At 36.0% G+C, this 18,436-nt stretch overlaps 1 protein-coding gene across 1 annotated transcript; it reads left to right on the top strand.

Moving 5' to 3' along the window:
- Positions 1-4,167: 4,167 nt before the first annotated feature.
- On the top strand, positions 4,168-8,586 carry LOC139881030 (probable sucrose-phosphate synthase 3). The gene is given in 12 exon segments (XM_071865568.1): positions 4,168-4,418; positions 4,420-4,459; positions 4,554-4,786; positions 4,946-5,009; positions 5,114-5,806; positions 6,068-6,202; positions 6,329-6,460; positions 6,561-6,737; positions 6,820-6,936; positions 7,016-7,957; positions 8,058-8,185; positions 8,310-8,586. Coding segments are annotated over 12 exon segments (3,189 nt in total).
- Positions 8,587-18,436: the final 9,850 nt, after the last annotated feature.

Genomic DNA, 18,436 nt, shown 5'->3' with positions numbered 1-18,436 from the left:
CTCGTAAGCCTCCACGTATCATCAATGACAGCATCAATGTGACTAGGGGAGAAAGAGAGAAATTGTACCTCCAGTTCATCAGTCCATAATACAGCAACCACCACCTCTACCCACAGGATCACAATCAGCCGAAAAGCAATTCTGAAAATTGAGCCAAGTTTTAATAAAATCCATCCCATTTGTTCTCCTCATCTCTGTCAGGAAAATCAAATGGGGTTGAAAGCCTTCTTTGAAAATGACGCAAAGCATGAACTACGCAAGGATTGCCCAAGCCCCTAAAGTTCCACGCCAAGAGACTCATCGAGGACAGCGATAGCGCGCCGATTGGCCTCTCACCGCCGATGAAGGAGGTCATTTGGACGAACATAGAATAGAGGGAGAAGACAGAGAGCGCTTCCGTTTAATGCTCGACTAAACTGGAGAGTTAGAGGTGCTGGGTTGGACCTTGCCAAAGCTTTTGCGGTCGTGTGATTTTGATCTGGGCTTGGGAGGACGTAGAGAAGGCTCAACTGGAGAGCACCCAATAATGGCTGAAAACTCTTATCAGATAAATTAATACCTGATATTAGAGGACATGAGGTTGAAGGATGATATGGGCCAAGCTAAGAATGTGAGTCGGTCGAGCTAGAGGCTCAGAGAGGTTCATCTTTAGATGCTGGAGAATCTTCCTGACTAACTGGATTGTTAGTCTGGTCAGCGCCAAAGAGATAATTGGAATTGAACTGAAACGAAATAGGAATCGATGACTGCCGAGTAGGAAGCACAATCCAGGAGCATACACCTTTTTTAGTTTTGCTTCATTAGCCCTGCGAGTAGCCCAATTTTTATCCACTGGATCTTTCTTTTTCGGATTAGTTCGTCTCTGTTCTAGTTGGAACTGAGTCTAATCTCGGTAATCAGATATGAAAATCCCATTTTGAGGCTTAATGACATGCTTGTCATTGGCATTGAGCCATGTACCAAAAACAGAGGGGTCGTCAGAGGGAGTACTCTTGCACTCTGATTCTCTGTGTGTGAGCATCCCACAACTATAGCAGAAGTCGGGAAGGTGTTAGTAACGAAACAGAATCAAGACTTCACGCTTGTTGATGCTGATCGGAGCTCCACGCATAAGAGGCTGAGAGATGTTGACGAGAACTTTAACCCTTAAGAATCTTTCCCAAGAATCTTCCTCCGATTTTGCACCATTTTCAACAAAGGTACCGATTCGGTTTGCAATAGCAATGCCCAGATTAGGATTAAAGCATGCAAAGGCAGATTGTGTAATTAAATCCAAAAAGCTTAGAAAGAGAAAGAGATGTCTTGTGGACTGAGATTGGGATCGAAATCATATATAAGCAGCAGGCATTTGTCGTAACTCCAACGGCCAGCTGTTTTGATAAGCGGCCTTCAAAGAAGCAGGAGATTGAATTTTGGGACAAAAAAGTTTTCCAACTAGAGAGAGATTTTTATCTTTGATGCTCGAAATGAGTGAATCATCAATGATAAGGGGATTGTTTTCTTTAGCGGAAAGGTTGTTGGGAATTAAAGGATTTGTCATTGATGCAAGTGTTGAGTTGTTAGAGGATATTAATGGAAGGAAAAGGAAATGGTTTTACGAGAAGGTGAGAGGAAAGGGTGAAGGGCAGAGAGATTTTAGAGAGAACATGGTTCATTTTTGTTATATGTTGAGCACATCATAAACATGTTTTCTTTTGGTACAAGTATCAAATATTTTTGATCTATTTTTTAGTTTATGCAATGAGAATAAGTTAACCATACTCTTTGTTACATGTAATAAAATATTTATGAGAGAATTTAAGCTATTTTCCATCATAACTAACCAGAAAACCAAAGTTGAACCCTAAAATCCTAAATTAACAAAATGCAGGCTCCCTCTTTAAGCAAAAACAATAAAATTTTAAGTGTCAAATTACAAAATTGTGGAAACCTTCTTCTACTCTATTCGACTTTTTAAAAACCAAAATACTGTTTTAAGCAGAGATATCTCTTTCTCTCCATTTACAATTTCATTTCTTTTCGTCATTTCATTATACGTTATTAAGTAGCTCTTTCCAACTGGTAATATTCCTTCATTTTCTAATATCTAAAATTTATGGTAATATGGTAATATTAATTTGATGGTAATAGTATGTATTCTAACTCATATTATAATGTGTTAGTAATTTTAGTTTAAAAATGCATGCAACATTGATTAATTGTCATTATACATATTATATATAATCAATTTATTTTGACATGTATTTAATCATCTTGATTTATTGAAAAATATCTCCTATTCTTGAAGTGGTAGTAAAGATTAATTTTGAAGTTTTTTATTTCGATAACTAACTTCTAAACTTTTATTTGACACTTGAAGTTGTCAACATTAGTGTAAATGAGAAATACCTTTGTTTGCTTGGTAGTGCTTCGACGCATCGATTCTTCGTAGCAAACATTTTTTTCAAGTATGATTTTGCTCAAGGCATATGTACATACCATATCCGGTCCCATATGGTTTTGGAAATGCAACAATTATTTTGTCGAATGATTTGAAAGCTTATATATAAATGATCTTGTATCAATTTATATACAACTCTAATACAAACAATTATCTCGTCTCTTTCTCTCCATTTACAATTTCATTTCTTTTCGTCATTTTATTATACGCTATCAGCACGTAGCTCTTTCCGACTTGTAATATTCCTTCATTTTCTAATACCTAAAATAAATATCATCGTAATATGGTAATATTAATTTGATGAGAAATGAACGAACACGATCAAATACGAACCGAACAAAAAATGATTTATTATTCACATATATTTTTTGTTTCTTTTCGTTCATGTTCATATTTACTAACATTTTGAATCAATCAAATTATGTTACAATTATTTTCACTAAAATATCCTAAATAAACTTTTTTAAAAAAACAAATCAGTCATATTTGACCAAATAAATTGAAATGAACCTAAAAACATGATAAGTTCGATATCAAATGAGTTTAAAAAATATGAGCCAAAATAAACTATTATATTCGTTGATATTCATTTTCGTTCATGAAAAAAATAAATATAATTTATTTGTCGGTATACGAACGTAGTTAAAAATGAACCGTTCGCGAAACAACAAACACGGACGATTTAATGAACATAAACACATATTGCCTCTCTTAACTTCCATCCCTCTTTTGTAGCAAGTTTGGACTCTTTTACTTAATGAAACAGCTTGTTACCTCAAAGAAAAACAAAAACAAAAAGAAATATGATATCTAGTCAATGGAACGTATTGAAACATATAGACACAAAAATAGAAGTATAGAGAAAATGAGAGAAGATCATATACATATACTTATGTTTGGTTTTGGAGATTAATAAAACTATGAAACACTATTATCTTACGTCATTTTATATTCAAAAATTTATATTTTTAAAGATATATCTTTAGATCGATTATATATATGTTCATATGATGAATTTAAAAATATAATTTTCCTTTATTTAGATACGGAAGGGGAATCGAATAGCTGTAAATGTAAGTATATACTAGTAGTAAAAAGTTGCCACGAAAATAGATTTAGCATTAGGGAAAAGTTGTCAAGGGTCTAGGAAAAGTTGTACGTAAAGGTACAATCTTGTTTAGGACCGAGGAAAAGCTGATCTTTCTGTCACGCACACACACCCACACAAGTCACATACTACATTAGTACATTAAATTACATAAAAGTCATAAATAATACTACCTGAATTGTGATTGTGATTGTGATTGTGATTGTGATGTGATGAGTAAGCAAAGTTGGTAACTGATAACTGATTCTTTATTGTGTATCACAGGTGTGAAGGTTTCAATATCTGATTTCGCCACGTGTCACCCTCCACCTTCATTATCGAAATCCTACCAAGACCAAAACTCACTCTGCGATTCTCCAGCCCCTCTATATTGCATTCAAATCTTATAAGCAGTTTTTTTCTTTTAACTAAAATCCAGGAATTTTGACACAATTACAAATACAATCTAATCGATAAGAGAAAAAGAAAGATTTTTTCTACCGTTTGTTTCGTTTCCGACAGTTTTTTTTTTTTTTTTTTACTTGATTTTATTTAATTGCACAGAAACACTTTCCTCTGCAAGTTAACAGACTCTGTTCTCTTACCGAAGCGGGAAAAAAAAAAAAAAACAACGACGACAATGGCTGGAAATGAATGGATCAATGGGTATCTGGAAGCGATCTTAGACAGTGGCGGCGCTGGGACGGCCTCCATTGAAGATCATAAGCCTACTCCGGTGGCGAATCCCAGAGAGACCGGCTCTCATTTCAACCCGACCAAGTATTTCGTGGAGGAGGTGGTTTCTGGTGTCGACGAGACTGATCTTCACAGGACATGGATCAAGGTTGTCGACACACGCAACACACGTGAGCGTACCTCTAGGCTCGAGAATGTGCTGGCGGATTTGGCACCTCACCCGCAAGAAAAAACAGGTCCAGAAAATCGAATTAATTCTTATAAAATTTCTATGGAATTTGATTATTTTGGTTTGATGAGTAATTTGTGATCGATCGTGTGTGTCATCAGTTAGAATGTGAGGAACACCAAAGAGTGACTCATCGGAGATGGGAGAGGGAACAAGGACGGAGAGATGCTACGGAAGACATGTCTGAGGACTTGTCTGAAGGAGAGAAAGGAGATAGTTTGGGAGAGATGGTGCACAGTGTTCATGAGAAAAAGACATTCCAGAGAAATTTTTCCAACTTGGAAGTCTGGTCAGACGACAAAAAGGAAAAGAAGCTTTACATTGTCCTTATCAGGTACTTACTTGTAAATTCTGGTTTAGAAGAATTGATAATGATTGCCATCATAATAACCAGCCGTTTTAACTTTTAGAAGTTAATTATTAATCATATGACTACAGTTGTGTTTTCCTGATTCAGTCTCTTTTCTTCTTTTTTTTTGGCTACTTTTACCAGTCTGCATGGTTTGGTACGAGGCGAAAACATGGAGCTCGGTCGAGATTCTGACACTGGTGGACAGGTAAGAATTGTTCTGTACTGTAACTAAACAATTACTATTATTTATTTATTTATTTCATTTGGTTGCATAATCATACTGTATATATATTTTTTTTCAATTCTCAGGTCAAGTATGTCGTAGAGCTAGCTCGGGCACTTTCAAAGATGCCTGGTGTTTACAGAGTTGATCTTTTCACTCGCCAAGTTTCCTCACCAGAAGTTGATTGGAGCTACGGCGAGCCGACAGAGATGTTGACCTCGGGACAGGAAGATGATGATGAAGTCGGAGAGAGCAGTGGAGCCTACATTGTTAGAATCCCATTCGGCCCACGAGACAAGTACCTCAGGAAAGAACTTCTTTGGCCTTACATTCAAGAATTTGTTGATGGAGCCTTAGCTCATATCCTGAACATGTCAAAAGTCTTGGGAGAGCAAATTGGTGGTGGCCAGCCCGTTTGGCCATATGTTATTCACGGCCATTACGCCGATGCTGGGGATAGCGCAGCTGTTCTTTCAGGTGCTCTGAATGTCCCTATGGTTCTAACCGGACATTCTCTTGGGAGGAACAAGCTCGAACAGCTTCTCAAGATGGGCAGGCAGTCAAAAGAAGATATCAATTCGACGTATAAAATTTGGAGAAGGATTGAAGGAGAAGAGCTCTCCCTCGATGCTGCTGAACTTGTTATCACCAGTACCAAACAGGAGATTGAAGAGCAATGGGGCCTTTATGATGGTTTTGATGTCAAGCTAGAAAAAGTTTTACGTGCACGTTCTAGACGTAGCGTCAATTGCCATGGTCGGTTTATGCCTAGGATGGTGGTAAGGATATATCTCTTTTATTGTCATGATACTTTTCAATCAACAATGCTGTTATATATTCTTATGTTCCGCATCGCATATTCTTTTATAGCGGATGCAAACAAATTTCAAAGTAAATGAGTGGTTTAGGATCGAATATGGTGATGAATTCGTGCTTATTCAAGTTATGTTTGAGATATCATGAATAAACAGTGATATACTCTGATAAAATGGCTTATATTTTTTCTTAGGATGAAAAATGAATTTTGTTTCCTTTTACAGGTCATCCCTCCTGGAATGGACTTTAGCAATGTTGTTGTTCAGGAAGATACTCCCGATGTTGATGGAGACCTCTTATCACTTATTGGTGGTGTTGATGGAGGTTCTCCAAAAGCTCTTCCAACAATATGGTCCGATGTGAGTGCCTTTCCTTTTTTGCTTTTTAGTTATTTACTACTACCTCTGTCCAGAAATACTTGCCATTTTTCCTATGATGGAGGGAGTATTTGTTTTGTGACTTAATCTACTGATAACTTTTTGCAGGTCATGAGGTTCCTAACTAATCCCCACGAGCCAATGATTTTAGCCTTATCAAGGCCTGATCCCAAAAAGAATCTCACAACCCTTTTGAAAGCCTTTGGAGAGTGTCGTCTCCTTAGGGAACTTGCTAATCTTGTAAGTATATACACCCATATAATTAAGTAAATTTAACTTTAACCCTAAAAAAATTACAAATGTCTTGTGAAGTTAATATGGCTGCACTTTTATTTTACAGACACTGATTATGGGAAACAGGGATGATATAGAAGAGATGTCTGGTGGTAATGCTAGTGTTCTAACAACTGTGCTGAAAATGATTGACAAGTATGACCTCTACGGCCAAGTGGCATATCCAAAGCATCACAAACAAGCAGATGTCCCTGAAATTTACCGACTTGCAGCAAAAACCAAGGTTCTAGAAAACAACTTCTATAAGTTCATATGGTTTTCTTGTACACTGCTACTTACAAACTTTTCAAACTATAAAATGGCAGGGAGTCTTCATAAATCCTGCTCTTGTCGAGCCTTTCGGACTTACGTTGATTGAGGCAGCAGCACATGGACTTCCAATGGTGGCTACTAAAAATGGGGGACCAGTTGACATCCACAGGGTAACGATAAGTCTGTTTAAGCATAGTGATGCACCAATGTCTGTTTCACAGTGAATTGACAGTCTTTTATGATTCTTAGGCACTGAACAACGGATTGTTGGTGGACCCACATGATCAGCAAGAAATTGCTGATGCGCTACTTAAGTTGGTCTCGGAGAAGAATTTGTGGCATGATTGCCAGAAAAATGGTTGGAAGAACATACACCTCTTCTCATGGCCTGAGCACTGCCGTACTTACTTGACAAGGGTTGCAGCTTGTCGGATGAGGCATCCGCAGTGGCAAATCGACACGCCTGCCGATGACATGGCAGCCGAGGAGTCGTCTCTGAATGATTCACTTAAGGATGTGCAAGATATGTCGCTAAGGCTTTCTGTTGACGGAGAAAAAACTTCATTAAATGAATCTCTTGACAATACTGCTGAGGATCAAGTGAATAGAATCCTGAGCAAGATGAAGAAGCCGGAATCTCAGACCAAAGCTGCTGAAGGTTCCAAGAAACTGCCTGAGAATAATAACGTGCCGACCAAGTATCCGATGTTGAGGCGCCGGAAAAGACTAATTGTCATAGCTGTCGACTGCTATGACAGCAACGGTGCCCCTGACAATAAGATGATTCAGATCATACAAAATATAATCAAAGCTGTCCGGTCTGACCCGCAAACTGCGAGGGTCTCAGGGTTCGCGATATCAACAGCAATGCCGGTGGCTGAATTAGTTGAATTCTTGACTTCGGCGAAAATTCAAGTGACCGAGTTTGATGCTTTGATTTGTAGCAGTGGCAGTGAAATGTATTATCCAGGCACATATGCAGAAGATGATAAAAAGTATATCCCTGATCCAGACTATGCATCACATATTGAATATCGTTGGGGTTGTGAAGGTCTAAAGAAGACAGTATGGAAGTTGATGAATACAATTGAAGGCTCTGAGAAGGCCAGTGATTCTCCCTTGCCCATCGTGGAAGATATGAAATCTAGGAACGCACATTGTGTTGCATATTTAGTCAAGGATCCTAGTAAGGTAATGTGGAAATTGCAGTAAGCACATCGGAAAGGTAAAAGTAGATAACTTGAAACCATAAAATTAATTAACTTGTTTTTGTTGTTTGACCGTATTCCAGGTAAAAAGAGTCGACTTTTTGAGGCAGAAGCTCAGGATGAGGGGTCTTCGTTGCCATCCGATGTATTGCAGGAATTCAACAAGGATTCACTTAATTCCTCTACTTGCATCTCGAGCTCAAGCTCTCAGGTTATTGTATTTTTAAAAATATATGCCCCGTTTTGCTTTAGCTGTGTTTGGAACAATTATCATGTGTGATTTTATTTTTCATTTTATGTAGAAGTTACATTTTTCTGTCTGGATATTATTGCAGGTATCTTTTCGTCCGTTGGGGATTGAATGTTGCGAACATGTATGTGTTCGTCGGAGAGACAGGCGATACAGACTCCGAAGAGATGATATCTGGAACCCACAAGACAATAATCATAAAAGGAGTGGTGGGTAAGGGCTCCGAGGAGTTGCTAAGGGCTACAGATCTTAGGGAAGACATTGTTCCGAGTGAGAGCCCTCTTATCACCCATGTTAATGGTGACGCCTCGGTTGATGAGATTGCCAGTGCTTTGAAGAAAGTTTCCAAAGCAAGACTCTGAAGTTACTTGGAGGACAAGACAAGGACAAATTTCATTTTTTTTCCTTTCTTCTCTTCTGCTGCATAACTGTTACCGACTATCTGGTGATATAATTGGAATATGATTTTCCATATTCTTCCGTATTTTCTCGCAACTTTGTTTAGATAATGCTACAATAACTGTTGGGAAAATGATTTTGCTGTTAGAAATAATTAACAAATTTGTTTAGCATTCGTCTTTGTTTCAACTAGTCAGAGTCATGAGTCATTGACATATATACATGAAAAATATCCGATTAGATATTAAAATATTCATAATAATAATTAATTAATAATAAATAAAACCTAATTGAGATACGATTATTCAAAAACTAATTGAGAATAACATCGCTATTAGTCTGGACTTATATTTTTTCTAAAAAATCATCAATAATACATCTTTTAAATAATAAATTTTTTAACAATATTAATTTAAAGAAGTTAAACTCTCCTATCACTTAAATTCATCAAAAGTCTAACGCATTACTTAATTTTTAGAATAAATACAATTGAAAAAAGTCTGCGACGTGTCAAAAGCTAAGTTCGTACTCTTCTGTATCAAACTACATATAGTTTTTGAAAATTTAACAAAAATTAAGGAGACTGTATTTAGTTGACATAAAGACCCCTAAAACAACAAACTAATTACAAAAAAACCAATCATCTTCTCCACCAAAATTCAACGAATTTACAGATCTCCCTTTGACTCAACGGCGGGCGGCCACCAGATCAGACCACCATCCTGGCATCTCTACCCTTCGTTCCTCGGCTTCACACTCCATTGACAACAACTCCACAAATCCGAGCTCTTTCACTAAAAGCTCGTTAACAAATCAATTGATTGATGTAGACTTATGTTACAAATCAATCGACTGAAAGTCTGAGATAGATGAAGACAAGTCGATCGAGGAAGGCAGAGATACCAGATCTGAGGAATACTATTGGGTTTTTATACATCTCAACAGTCGATCGATGGTTTAAGAAATAGAAAAGAATTTGATGGTGATTTTGAATAATTGAAGAAATGGAGAAAAAAACGTTTAAGAGAGAGAGGAAAGATATGATATGTATGATGGAGAAGGATCTCTGTTACTTGCCATGTCGGTCGATGGTGTGAAATACTTCCTGACGACTGAGAAATAATTCTGTTACTTGCCATGTCGGCTTCTAAGGATGGAGGGTAAAATGGGTACAACATGAGTAAAAATATGGAAATAGTCATGTATTATGATACAAAAAATAAGTCTCAAAACTGCATGTATTGGCATGTATTGTGATACGGAAGTAGTATATTGTTTGTATTTAGTCCATGAAAAGACTTGGGACTCAAGCTTTGTAAGACTTGGAGGGTAAGGTTCACTTTTAAAACAGGAGGTGATCTAAAAAATTGAGGTCGTCCGTGCCATTTGAGGAACACGTTAGTGAGTTTTCAAATCGATTTAGGAAGATGCAGGCTAAACTTCATTTGTGCGATGCTGCCGATTGAGGAACTTGGAATCTGTGGATTTATGAGTTTAGGGTTCTATATCATGACATCAGATGTCATGTCAACAAAATTTGGGAATTCAATTTGAGTTTATATAATCTTAATGGCGTGTCATTTGAAAGAAAATCGTAATGGTGGGTTGATGTTTGGTAGTCGATGTTGAATCCTAACCAAAATCTACTTTCCTATATTTTTCTTATATCTGTCATGAATTGAATTAAATTAATTATTTAAAACAGAAATTTAGTGAGTTTATTTTTTAAAATTATATTATCAAATGAGGTGTCATGGTAGACATAGGATTCTGTAGTACAACTTAGAGACGTCTAAGCAAACTTCAATGGAGGTTTTTGCTTTTCTTTTCTTTTGTGAAGCTAATAACAATCGTGTTGTTAAATCTGGATACTATGAAATCGGCTGGAAAGTCACAAACGCCTTGTCTAATAAAAGAAGATATTGTTTTGAAAAATGAGGATAGTCGACTGAGCTCTCTCCCAAATCATCTGGCGGACCATATTTTGTCATTTTTGTCATTTGAAGACATAGCTAAACTAAGCTTGACCTCCAATGAGTGTGAAGAAACATGTTTGTCTATTCCATCTTTGACCATCGATGAATCTGAATTAAGTTTCCGTAAAGGTTCAGCTCGACAAATTCAATTTATGGATTTTCTTGTCCATTTCATGAAAGGTCGCCGGAGGAATGCAGAAAAGATGACAACGTTATGCATATGATGGTCAGCTGATAAAGAGCTATATTATGGTGATGGTGTGAATCATGTGGTGCTTTGGATTACTTGGTTGTTGAATCATGCCATAGAATGTCATGTCGAACACCTCAATCTGTCTCTGGATCTTGGGATCCATGTCTTTTTATTTCCATTAGATGTCTTTTGTAGCGAGACTTTGAGATGTTTAAAAATCAATTTTCTAAAATATGGAGAACTCGAGTTACCCTCCCCGCGTGGTTTTGCTCATCTTATATCCCTTTATTTTTCTCAGCTCTCGATAGATGTCGTCTCTCTCGGAAAATATATCTTTTTCGTTTGCAAGTTTCTAGAAAATTTGAGTTTGGATCACCTATCATGTAGGCCGACAAGAGATTTGAAAATCTCAAGTACTTCTCTTCTATCTATAACCATTAGAGACTGTCACCTTAAAGTTCTAAATATCTCAACGCCTTCACTTCATACTCTACATCTCGACTGGGCTTTCGATGATACGTCGTATAGTACTGCATCTTTGTTTAATCTTTGTGCTCCAACCTTTTGCATTTTAACTTGGAAGGAATGCTAGCTCATCGCTCTTGCTTTGTTGACAAGTTGAGTTTGTTGCAGACTGCAAATCTCTCTCTGCAGCAGTATGGAACTAGAAAGATTAAATTAACTAGTTTACTTGTCGATATCGCTCAAGCATCCTCCTTAGCCATCAATCTGAATGCCATCAAGGTAAAATCTATATACCCCTTTGCATAGAAAAAGTGAGGTAGTATATGCTCAGCTAAAATTTGTTTGTTTTCTACTGCCTCCGTCTCAAAATATATGATGTTGTTTCTATGGATTTTTTTAGAGAAAACTTCATGTATTTTGAGACGGAGGGAGTAGGAATTACTGCCCCATGACTATAAAATTTTGAACAATATAATTAAAATCGATAATATATATCATTGCAGAAATCTATGAGGATGGTTGTTCCCTAATTATGTTCAATAGTTTACATACACTGGAACTGCTTCTAACCGGATCTACCGATCAGTTGACTGATATCCTAGTGCTAGCCATAGCCAGCTTTCTTCAAAGACTGCCACGCAGTTTAAAGAGGTTGCACATTAGCATTTCCCCACCAGAATACTACGTACGTACTTTAATTTACTCACATTATCAACAGTCTTTATATATATGGTCACATTGATCAGCTTTCCTGTGAAGAAAAAACTTAATTTGTGCATTGATTTTTTTTTATGTTAGTACAATGTAACCACTAATTGGTACTTAATTACTTCTGGCAGTATGCATGTGATAGATATCATGCAAAATTTTGGGAATCACAAAATTTGTGATTCACGGAAGGATCAGAGGAGATAGATATAAACCTGGCCGTAGGCGAGTTTGTGGAAGGGATATATATTGGAGTATTTTCTGGATAATGCCAAACAACTGAAGAAATTGACCATCTCATTTCCATTTCATTTGCCAATCCGTATTGCGAGCAAGGTAATGGCAGCAGTTGCCAGAGGAACTGGCTTCTGTCTCGATGGAAAAAAGATGGTAGTCGAGCTTTGATATCTAAGCCTTGGCCAGAGAAGTAGATAGCGTGTCCAGGAAGTTAACAAAACTTAAGAAAGAGTCTAATTGGAATATGATTTCCATATTCTGCTATATTGCCGACTTCTAGAGCTGTAATTGGAATATGATTTCCATATTTTCTCCCAACTTTGTTTAGATAATGATACAATAACAAAGCTGTTGAGCAAATGATTTTGCTGTTACTTATGTCATCCACATGTTAGAGTATTGAAACCTCTTTTTGGCTTTCTTCATGTTTGAATCTCGAGATTATCTACGAACCTCTATTACTCGTTAAGAATCTGTCTATAAACTTTTCAAAACCTCTTCCGAACCTATAAAAATATCATCCAAACACTTGTAACGTTTTCAAACCATTTGTCCGAACTTATAAAGTCTCATCCAAACTTCTCTAACGTATTCAAACATTCTATCTGAAACTATTACACTCCTAAACTGCCTCCTAATTCTATTATTTAAACTTTCCAAGCCTCTCCTCAACCTATAAAATCTCATCCAAATTAACCTCAATAATCATTTTCAAACATTCTACCCAAATCTAATAATACTCCTTTCCTACCTCATGATTCCATTAGTAGGAAAAAAACCTTAGTAACAATGGCATTGCATAGAAAAATTGGAACCCAAGCATTTGCAAGAACAACTAGCTGATATGAATTTTTTGATCCCCCCCCCCCCCCCCCCAAACCTTCGTAGAAATGGCATTGTATAGAAAACTTGGAACCCAACCTTCAGTTTTGGAGCTGGAGAAGGCTACTTTGGATATCTTACAAAGTAAGTTGCAACTAGCCGTGACCAAGGCAAAAGATCATCAAAGCCTTTTATTCTGACTTCGAAGAACTTGTAGAGGTCGATTTGATCAATAGGTGCATTTTTTTTATATGTCTAATACAATCTATCCATCTAAAGTACGCTCCCCATAAGTCGAACACATGACCTCTAAGAGAAAATGCCATAATTAATTATTGGATCATATCCTGGTTGGCGTGAATATTTGACCAAAATGTTTTTTCTATCTCATTCGGTTACAGGCTATAGTTTCGACCAAATATTTTGCTCAAAGAGTGTCCCATTTTAAAGTTTCATGGCATCCTGATGGGGGACCATCCCTCCATTTTAAGCACGCTCTCGCCAAGGAACCAAGCAAGAAGAATATCAAGCCTTTTCCGGATCACTTATGCTTGGATGAAGTCGACTTCCCTTGTCTAGTTGATCCTGGACCAATTCAGTTGAAATCTCTTCATGAGGACATAAATGACAAGAAACAAAGTGGAGCAGAATTTTCTAAGGAGTCTATTTTGGCCCAAAGTTTCTCCAAAGAGAAAAGTGATTAAAGATGAAGCCCAACTTTCGGACCACCTTGCTTCTCCCCCCACATACAACATTCAAGTCAAAGTATTGAATATTCATCATGGTTACTCTAAATCAATACTCCAGTTTTTTATATTTCCCAATCATTTGGGCGAGTCTAATTATAATATTTCACTATTTATATTCTTTCACCATAGATTGAATTATTGTCATGTATTTCCCAAGCTTATGTTAAATGCTTTCGGCTTGTCTCCCAGGCATTTGAATTTTGGCTCTTTGATTATAAGACTTTGCTATTGTTGTTAAAATTTAGGTATTTGTAGGAGACAATATATAGAAGTTGTTTGACAAAATAAATGTGTTTATTGTTGAGCAAAGGGAAGCAGTTTGATCACTAACTTTCTTTTCCTTATAATATATTGCTATTGTGATTCTTGTGTGATCAGGGACGGAGGCCTCGACTTATGTTGGTTTTGAAAAAAGGAATATGTGTATATTTATTTATCCAAATTTTTTTAATAAAAAATAAATATTTCATATGTGTGTAGATGAGCGAATGTGACAGACCGGCTTAACCGGTTAAGCTACTTAGGGTGGAGGGGGGCCGTCAGGTTTTTATAGAAGTTTACTCCTTACTGATAAAGAAAAAAAGATTCCATGAGTCAATTACGTCATTTCAGCACAAGGTCTTGAATAGTCTATACGAATTCTCACAAGGAGAGAGACGATCCTTCTCTTACGTGGGACACGGAGATGAAAGAATGGTAGGGAGACCTCGAATATGAGAAAGACTGATGCCTGATTTTCTCACTGGAAAATCTTGGTGAGTTTGGGATTGCTGTAGCTTACAGCTTGCAGCTGATCAAAGCACTCCTTTCTAAGCGGCTAATTAAAAAAAATCAAAATCTGGAATTACAAAATCCTCTATAGTCAATGTATAAAAGCTGTCTGAATTAGTGAAAAAAGTAATGAATATATTGTTTCTAATTGCTATAGAATATGTACGTGTCTAGCCAGCTCAAATCGAATTACGAAAGCCATAAATGAAAATCATCATTCTTCCATAGTTAGAACTCATCATCATATTATTATAGAGTGTATCAATATTCAGCACACATTTGCGCCTTGTGCAATACAAAAAACATCTTTCTACACTACACAAAAACTTGCAAATAGCAATTGTATCTCTCCAACTTCACCAAATTCCTACAACTATATAAGCAAGTAGCTGTTTGAACTCCTAAAACCAGCACAACAAAAACAATGCAGATTCCCGATTTTTCAGTTATTTTCTGTCGTAGGGTTTCCCACTCCTCTTCCAAAACTTCTTAATTGTATTATCCCATCCAATTTTTGAGAAATGAGTTCCGGATCGATTTCTAGCTGCTATTTCTTCAATGGTGATGTCACTTGATTTACAATCCCATTGAACTATATTTTTCACTACTATATCTGCTCTTTTGTTTGTTGACATCTAGAGTAAAGCAAAAGTAAGGCAAAACTATTGCTTCACATACTAAAACATAAAACATTCAATAAAAATAAATTCACTCTGTTTAAAAAAAATATACAGAAGAAAGAAAAGACTCTTTGTCAAACTGTCACTCTTGCTGTAATCCAATTTGTAACTTGAAACTGAAGTATATGCAGCTTGTGCATAATGAATGTAAACAAACTCCAGATTCTTAAATGATCACGTGTAATCAACCACAAAACCAAAACTCAATATGTGAAACTGAATGGATAGAATGGAATGTTCTGAATTAAAATCAAGATTATGGTTGTGAGCTTGGCCATAGAATAAAAACTAAATGAATATAATATCTAAAAGTCAAATTTGTTAGGAAGAGAGGTAACTATCCAATCAAAAAGACTTTGAGCAATAGTTATTGAATAACAGGTTATTAGTTTGCACATAAAAAAAAATGGCTAGCATATTTGCATAAAAATATGTTCAATATCGGAATTTAGCTGCTGATCAAGTAATGGACAATTGTGCAGCCATGGCTGAAGGTGCAGCTGAGACTCTTAGCTCTAATTTGAAGAGTAGTCGATCTCTTTTTTTCATCCAGTAGAGAATAAAAAACTCAGTTGAAACAAAGAAACATAACTCTAATTAATCTACAGTTACTAGCTAACTAAGTATAACATTTCAGATTCCAGCTCTTAATTATATTTCAAATAAGTGTATGTAATAGAACCAAGAGAAACGTCGTGGTGGTGTCAGATTTTTCAAATTTCGAATCGTTTGGTGTAGATCTAAGCTTAAAGTTTCGGCCACAACACTTTTAAGTTTAGATCTACACCAAACGGTTCGAAATTTGAAAAATCCGACACCACCGCGAAATTTGTCTCATCGAAACGAGTACAGACATATAAAAATATATGGAATCCGTCGACAACAGACTAGCAGCGCCGCCAAAAGTGGCGGCCGGACCACCGTTGGTGGTCGCTAGAATATGGGTTTTTTTATGAAGGTTGAGAATGTTGACGTGTCATTTTTGCTGAGTCGTCAGGTGACGTATTGCTTTTTTGGCGATGACATGGCTGCCACATGTGCATTTTTTGACGAAAAGAATAATTTTGTTAATAATTTTTCGATAGAGATACGATTTTGTTAGCGATTTTTTTTGAGCTAGCAACTTATTAAAAAAAAAAGTTTGAAGTAGGAAAAATGTTAATATCCCAAAATCGCAATGCTCTATTTAATTATCAGAAACAAAAATAAAAATTGACTAAAACTGCAAAATACAATGAATCATTATAACCAAATTTCAACAAAAAAATCATCTATTTGTCTAATTCATTGTAAAAAAAACTGAGTTAGATAAAGAGTGAAAGAAGCAGTAACAAATGGAACATACCCTGATTTGAGTAGAAGCATATGAGGTTGCAGCTGTAATGAGAAGATGAGCAATGAAAAATTTAGAGTTCTGAGATTTGCGGTAAGGAGGAAAGTTACATTTGGCATTTTAAATAACAGACGAGGATAAATATGGAAAATTGAGGCAAAAAATTTGTGAAGCTACTATAGTTCCGTATTTCAGTAAGCGAGAAGCCATGATTTTTGGCTTCACTGTTTCTCTCTTCCATATATGTAATTATTGAAAGTGCTTTTGTCTCGAGTAGCTGTAAGCTCTATTTATATTTTTTATCAAACACTCGACTAAACTTAAAATTAATCAAAACTGATATTTTAGGAGATATTTTTATTAGAAAAAATATCCATATTATATTTAATAATTACACATACCATTAAAATTCAAAACATCAATTATTTTTAAATGGGAAAAGTAATAGCATGATTTAATATTTTTAAAAGATTTCATATTAATAAATAGAAGTTGATCACTATAATGACCGGTGAATAATTAGTTATTAATAAATATATATATTTTTTAATTTGTTACAATATTATTTTTAAAAAATTTCATGCGACTTAAAAATAATTAAGTTTAATGTAAAATAGACAATTCCAGCCCATTCAAGTTTTAGATCTACCGCCCCTGCATGTCACACAAACTTGGTAAGAGTGATATTCGGAAAGAAAGAAAGCTCGATAAGAGTGGAAATTGGTCTTGAATATAAGTAGTGATGGAGGATCATCCCTCTTTCCATCTTACTTTTTATCCTATGATCATAACAAAAATAAAGTCAAGAAGATTACAATCTCTTCTCAAGATGTGGATGTTTTTAGCTCAACAAAGGAAGACAGGGATCCTCAATCCAATTCAAGACTATTCGGAACCAGGTCACAACAAGCTCTCCAAGCTCAACTTAGCTCACGGACGCATTCTAGGTGAAAACAAGGAATTTTATTTCACAAGAGCACATTTAATGCTCATGGAAACTTTAAAGGATGAAACTCAATTCAACATTGAAGGAATGAAGCTCAATTCAGCTCAAAAGGCTATTTGGAAAAAATCGAGGAAAAAACGAATTTCAAGATCAAGACATCATTAATGCTAGAGAGACTACCCAAGGACATTCAAGACATCATAAAGATATCTCCATGGCAGCCTAAAGAAATTCAAATTCGCCCATCTATGTACATGATCAGATTAAATACAAGTTCATACTCCTCCAAGCATTACTTGCATTCAAACCTATTCACACCTTGTATTTATCTTTTTTACGCTTGTTTTCACCCCTGGCTGAATTGTTTGGTATTCCAAGCATGCATTTCGTTGAACTTCCTGAATGGTTTGGAGAACGAAGATGATTGTTGTGATTAATTTAAAGGAAAATTGTGAGAAGAACGAAGATGATTGTTGTGATTAATTTAAACTAAATTTGTGATATTAGAAAAAGTTTGATGTAATTATTTCGATTTATTCTTTTTCTAAAATCATTGCCCTCTTGATTTGCTGACGTCAGAGAATTGATTTCCCCATTTTAGATCTTCATCATCATCACTGACACTACACCTGGCCTGAGCAAAAAATAAATCGAAAACGACAGGGATCGGTAAACTAAGTTTTTGAGTATAGGGACCATTAATAGACTTTTGAAAACTTACGGGGATTTATCTTGTGTAGTTAAACAAAAGGAGGGAATTAAGAAGTTATAACTCTGAACCCTAAAAAAGAGAGAATTCAGAGATAGCAAAACAAAGCGCCTCACATTCGTCTCTGTTATTGTGACATTCTCAATTCTCAACTACATACAGTTACACAGACATCATCTATTCATCGTCCTTTTCCTTTGCCAAACCAAGTGAGTTTCATAGCC

This window comes from Rutidosis leptorrhynchoides, unplaced genomic scaffold (assembly GCF_046630445.1).
Source record: "Rutidosis leptorrhynchoides isolate AG116_Rl617_1_P2 unplaced genomic scaffold, CSIRO_AGI_Rlap_v1 contig106, whole genome shotgun sequence".
Taxonomy (NCBI): domain Eukaryota; kingdom Viridiplantae; phylum Streptophyta; class Magnoliopsida; order Asterales; family Asteraceae; genus Rutidosis; species Rutidosis leptorrhynchoides.
This window is presented reverse-complemented; position numbering and strand designations above follow the sequence as displayed.